General features: G+C 55.9%; 1 protein-coding gene across 7 annotated transcripts in view; it reads left to right on the forward strand.

Annotated features, from left to right (window-relative positions):
* The window catches only part of GPAT4 (glycerol-3-phosphate acyltransferase 4), a 31,397-nt gene extending 25,843 nt beyond the window's left edge, over positions 1-5,554 (forward strand). For 4 of the 7 annotated variants that reach the window (XM_036838690.1, XM_036838693.1, XM_036838691.1 and 1 more), the window contains 2 exons: positions 2,383-2,591; positions 4,885-5,035. In XM_036838690.1, the coding sequence (XP_036694585.1) occupies positions 2,383-2,591; positions 4,885-4,993 (318 nt within the window). In that variant the 3' untranslated portion in view covers positions 4,994-5,035. Of the gene's footprint in view, positions 1-2,382; positions 2,592-4,884 lie in introns of all 7 variants that reach the window. The other 3 variants (XM_036838695.1, XM_036838696.1, XM_036838694.1) reach the window with 2 other exon arrangements.
* Positions 5,555-6,000: the final 446 nt, after the last annotated feature.

Consider the following 6,000-nt stretch of genomic DNA (forward strand, 5'->3'; position numbering starts at 1 on the left):
CTCTCTCCCCCCTCGTATCCATCTGATTTTATAAATAGATCCACATAATTATTTCTAAAAGAATGCTGTTACACTACTTCCTCCAAAAAAAACACAGCCTTTGTCACTATGTTTAGAGTATTTAGGTTGACGTCTCAGATCGGGGTAAGAGTGAGTCAGAGTTGTTGTTAGAATTTAGTCTGCATACTTTTGCGAGCGTCTTTTGTCTGCAAAGGCTTCTGAAGAAATATTCCTCATTGTCACCTGGCAGCACTGCTGGTGCATTTGGGGGAGGAGGTTCTTCTTGGTTAAGCGAACGCTGCTTTCCCAGGTAGGCCGAGCACCAGGGCAGGGATGGCGAACGAGGAGTGGCTGCACAGTTACAGGTCCCTGGACCAGGGCCGCCCACGGGATTCGTTGAGGATGCTGGGTCTGGAGCAGCAGAAAACGTTCTGTTCGTAGTGTGTGCCACGGGTGTGGGAACGGGGAGAGATGTTTGCGTTGCGTGCGTGCCGTCCTGCAGTTTATGTCCTGGGAGCCCAGTGCCTCACCCTGCGTGTTTATTAAAAACCGGCTGCTGCACAGAAGCCCGTCCTGCTCACTCCAGAGCATCGCTTCTGTGCAGCTGCATCAGCATCACCTGGTGGGGCTGTGAAAAGGCCCCACGCCCGGAGTTTCTGAACTTGCGTTTCTGACCCGTCCCTGGGCGCTGCTGACGCTGCTGGTCGGGAACCACACTGAGAGCCTGCCCTTCACCAGTTTTGGAACGTGGACCCTTAGACAGTTATGCCCGCTCCAGAACACGGGCGTGTAAATTTTCCTTCCACCCGCAGGTTTATTAAAGCTCACATGTGATTAAGAACTTCTGCTTCCCAGATACTTCTCTAGTTTTTGTGAAGACGTCATCGGTAACCAAACTTGTATGACCTTAGCAGTTTTAAAGCTCTTGTTACATTTCCACCAAAATTAAGCCATTGTCTGACTTTGGGGAATGTATTGCTGTTTTGAACTTTTGCCTTGTTTTTCTCTGCACGGTGTCTGCCCAGCATGGAATAGAGAATCAGCCCTCAGCAAAGGTTTCTCTCCAATCATGCTGTGTAAACTGTAACAGCACTTTCTTCCAGTCACACACACTAGCTCCTGTTTAAGACTCGTTCTTCTCCCACATTTCTTCGTGGTGTTATAACACGTACCCGTTAAGCCTTCTGTAGTTACATACCGATTTTATAGTTAGGTGTGCAATTAGGCAAAATTCTCTACTTTTTATTCTGAGAATCATAAAATTTAGGCTTGAAAGGCCTGAAAAACATCATATAGTTCTAACCGAGCCCCCTCACCCCCAAGTGTAAGAACCTGCACTCGGGCACCTTGGCCGGTGTCCCTTCCCAGGGTCTCCGGGGAGGGGCGTCCTCCACACTGGTGGCAGCTGGGTCCTGTGAGACCGCTCGTGAAACTGCGTCTCCTTTGGTTTTTTCACTCGGGTCCCGGGTCTTTGCGTCGCAGTCACGCACTCCATCTGACGGCTTGTCTCTGAGAGCCCTTCAGACGTGCAGTGGCAGTTCAGCCCTGACCCTTTTCAGGCTTTCTCCTCAGGGACCGGTTCCTCTTGCTGCCCCTTGTGTAACTTCCTGCGGCACCTCTCCCTCCCGGCTCACCTGCACTTGCTCTTCTGTTTGGGGAGAACGAGGGTCGCAGCTGTGGCCACGTGGCCCACAAAATGCCCCTGAGGCACAGCCCTCGCCTGCCTCAGAGCGGCTGGCAGGTGACAGTATCCGACGCCCGCCCGCCCGCCCGCCGTGGCCACTGCCACTTCCTCGGGGCAGCGCCGCCCCCTCAGACAGGCAGCTCCGTTAGAAGTGTTGTGACACAAGCAGAGCTTTCTGGTTGTTTTCTCCTTGGTCTGGGCACCAGAAGCGATCTTTGAAAGCTGGCGGTTGTGTAAGAAAGTCTCTCTCTGGGGAGGTACGTGTCGAAGTCTTTGTGAGTGTGTGACGTGGCGGGAGGAGTTGATGGAGCAGGTGGGGTGAAACGCTGGGGATTGTTGACTCGGGGCATGGATCTCTGGAGGATGTGCTCCTGTTCTGTTTGCGGACGTGCTTGAGGACTTGAAGAACAGACGATAGACACCTGTGAGTGAGACAGGCCCCTGGCTCAGAGAGGGAGGACCTTGGAGGAAGCTGCTGGTCCTCCTTAGTGATCTGCGCGCGGGGGTGGATGTTGCCAGGTGTCACACGTGCCCAGGTGTGGGGTCCCTGCGGCACTGTCCGCGTAGGGGGCTGGGAGCAGCGTCCTAGTACCGACCCTGCCCCGGACGTGGCGGGGACGTTCAGCAAAGCTGCCGTTGATGCGCGCACACGTTAGAACTCCTGACTTCTCACCGTCCGGCGTTCCCTTGTCTTGCAGTACGACCCCCAGTTCGGTGATGCTTTCTGGAACAGCAGCAAGTACGGGATGGTGACGTACCTGCTGAGGATGATGACCAGCTGGGCCATCGTCTGCAGCGTGTGGTACCTGCCTCCCATGACCAGAGAGGCCGAGGAGGATGCCGTCCAGTTCGCAAACAGGGTGAAGTCCGCCATTGCCAGGCAGGGAGGCCTTGTGGACCTGCTGTGGTGAGTCAGAGCCGGATCTTACCAGCCGAGTCCAGGAGGACGTGAATGTGTGAAGCGGGTGCTGGGTGGTGGACTCCATTTATGAAGGATCCTCCTCTCCCTGGTGTGGAGAGCGAGCCCACCAGTCCTGGAGAGTCAGCAGTTTGACTCACTCTCAGAAGCCCAGGATGTTTGGACGAAGCGGTGGATTTGGCGCCCCTTCCTGGGGACACAGTCCGCCTGCGCACCAGGACAGCCCTGTCTCTGCGGGCATGGACTCCGTGCCAACCCGGAAACCTCGGACGGGCATTGGGCTCTCTCATCTCGTGTATTTGGCAAATTGGACCTTCCTTAGACCAGTTTTGGTTTTTTGTAGCTTGTTACCTACTGGAGCCGGAGTTGGCAAACTTTTTCTGAAAAGAGTCAGTACGTATTTTAGACTCTGGGCCATGTGGTCTCTGGTGCAACTGCTTGACTCTGCCATCGTAGCGGGAAAGCAGCGAGAGACAGTCCAGGGGTCCGTGTGCCCGGGAGACTCCACTTACAGACGCAGGCGGCGGGTGGATCCGGCCCTTGGGCCGTAGTTTGCAGACCCTTACACTAGGGTGTGAGGTGGCTATACTCCAGCTAACAGGAGGTTGATGCGCTCGAACACTGGGTCAGGGGGGCTAATCCCCCCTCCTGGGACCCTTAGGTTTAAGTGCAGGGGTCAGCTCTGGAGCACATTTGACTGAGTGGGTGTTTAAACTGCCCTGTAACCCTTTTTTTTTTTAATTAATTTTTTTATTGGAGTATGGTTGATTTACACTTGTGTTAGTTTCTGCTGTACAGCAAAGTGAATCGGCCATACATATGCGTATATCCACCCTCTTCCAGACGCCACTCCCACATAGGTCACCACAGAGCACAGAATAGAGTTCCCTGTGCTATACAGTGGGTTCTTCGTAGTAGTTATCTTTTATATATCATAGTGTGTATGTGTTAATCCCAGTCTCCCAATTTATTCCTCCCCTCCCCTTTCCCCCTTGGTAACCGTTAAGTTTTCTACATCCCTGACTCAACTTCTGTTTTGTAAATACGTTCATTTGTATCATTTTTTTTTAGATTTCACATATAAGCGATACCGTGATATTTGTCTTTCTCTGTCTGACTGACTTCACTCGGTATGGCAGTCTCTAGGTCTGCTTGGCCCTTTTTAAAAACGCTAACATTTATTGGGCGCCAAGTGTGCCAGACACAGTGCTGCTGCTGCTCTGATGATCTCGTCTCACCCTCAGGGTAACTCCATGAGTAGGAAAACTTACTGCCATTTTTCAGATGAGAAACTGAAACTCGGAGAGGTTAAGTAACTGTCTTTCAAAGCCACAGAATAAGCCCTGGAGTCGCATGTTGAGCTCAGGTCTGACCGGCTTGAATGTTTAGCCACTGGCCCACGTTCCCTGTCGCTGAAGCCCAACGAAGACAAGGGTGGCTGCTTTCTAAAGGAGGCCTTTGCTGGGGATTTTAAAGGATGTGGCAGGTGTCAGGGCTCCCAGGGTAAGGCGGGTCCGGTGGTGAGGGCTTCACCAGAGACTTTTCCTACCAGCCCGCCTCCACACTCAAAGTGTAAGAGAAAGACTGCGGTGGGCTTGGTTTTGCATCAGTCACTGAAGATGATGATGATTCTAGGGTGCAGGCAAGGCGTTGGGGCGTCAGGTGGGGGGAGACTTTGAAGAAGCGAATCCACGTTTAGAGGATTTCTTTGGGACTATTGGAGGAGATGGGTGGTTAGCCCCAAATTCTGCGTTACTTCCATTCCCTTACAGGACCATCCCTTGAGCACGAAGCAGTAAGAACTTGTATTTTCCGTTGTGTTCATTTGCATGAATTTGGAGAATCCCGGGATCTGAATTATACAGATTTTATTTTGCAGATCAGTTTTACAGATTCATTATAAGTCCTAGTATTTCTTAAAGCTTGGCTCACCTTCCATAAAGCCAGGGCCTCCTTTGCTTTCTGTAAGGTGAGGATGAATGTTTGAGCAGAAAGAACTTTTAACTCCTTGGCAGGTGTGAGCAATTAGAAAGTACCCTGGATAAGAGGAGTGAGCTCTGACCCCAGGGCAGGGGTGAGAGTTGTAAGGCAGAGAGGGTGGGTCCCGCAGGCCCAGGGCCGGTTTCCGAAGCCACCGTGATGAGGGAGCTGCTGCGTCTCTGGCGGGCTTCTCCGGGCGGGAGCGGCGCGGGCAGCCGGTGGGGGGCACGTCTGGCCGGGGCGCGGGGCGGCAGCGGGGCTTCTCTGCTCTTGCATCCAGCACTTCTCCTTCTCTCGTCAGGGACGGTGGTCTGAAGCGGGAGAAGGTGAAGGACACGTTCAAGGAGGAGCAGCAGAAGCTGTACAGCAAGATGATTGTTGGCAACCACGAGGACCGGAGCCGGTCCTGAGCCCGCGCTGCCGCCGGGCCACCTCCGCCCGGGACGCAGGCGCCGTGGGCCGCCGCGCGCACTGGACTCTTCGGGCTTCTTCGAGCCGCCCGGGCCGCTCCCAAGACGAGCTGCCTTCTTGTTCCTTCTCCGCCGAGTCCACGGGAGGAGTGCCGTTAAAGTCCCCTCCCCACCGTGCCCGTGCGGCCTGAGTGCTGGGCCAGAGCCTGCCATCCCCACTCGGGAGCCGGGGTGTGGTCTGTCCCCGAGGCCCGCGTGCGGGCGGGGACCTCACCGGGCCAGGCCAGGCCGGCCCCGAGGAAGGCGCAGCCTCGGGGCCCCGCAGACTCGAGAAGAGAACGTGTGGTCTGCAGGGGCCCTCGGCAGACTAACGGTCCCCGGCCTGGGCCGCTGGACCTCCCACTCCGGCCGCACTCTGCCAGCTCGGCCTCGGCTGCCCCGCTGTCCCCTGGGCTGGGGGGGTGGTGGCGACACCTACCTCACCGGGTTGCTGTGGCAGCTCACGTGCTACCACGGGGCGGGGAGGACGGTCAGCTCGGCATTGCGGGTCCAGGGCGGGGGAGGGGTGGGACGAGGGGAGCTGGAGCCGCCCACGGGGCTCCGGGTTTGTTTCTGTGAGTAAATAAAATTGTCTTCGATGGTGACTGAATTGCGGGGTCCTTTCCTTCACGCGCCCTCCCCTGGCTGGGGGCCCGAGCAGCACGCTTCCCAGCAGCAGTCTGGTTCTCTGACTTGAGCCATCGCGAGGACTTGGCTTCTGGAACACGGACTAGCGCGGGTGGGAAGAAGGTAGAGCCCTCCTGTTAGGTGTTTGCGCAGCTCTGGGTGATTTGGGATTCCCCACATGGGTGCCGTGGGACTGGAGGTGTGTGACGGCGGGTGGAGGGCGTGCAAGACGGTCTGGAGGTGAGGGCGGGGGAAGCGACGAGAAAATCCGCGGACAGGGCAGCAGCGGGGGCTTTGGGGGTTGGGTGCCCCGTGGGCTTCACGCAGCCGGAGGGAAGCCG

Source organism: Balaenoptera musculus, chromosome 21, assembly GCF_009873245.2.
Source record: "Balaenoptera musculus isolate JJ_BM4_2016_0621 chromosome 21, mBalMus1.pri.v3, whole genome shotgun sequence".
Taxonomy (NCBI): domain Eukaryota; kingdom Metazoa; phylum Chordata; class Mammalia; order Artiodactyla; family Balaenopteridae; genus Balaenoptera; species Balaenoptera musculus.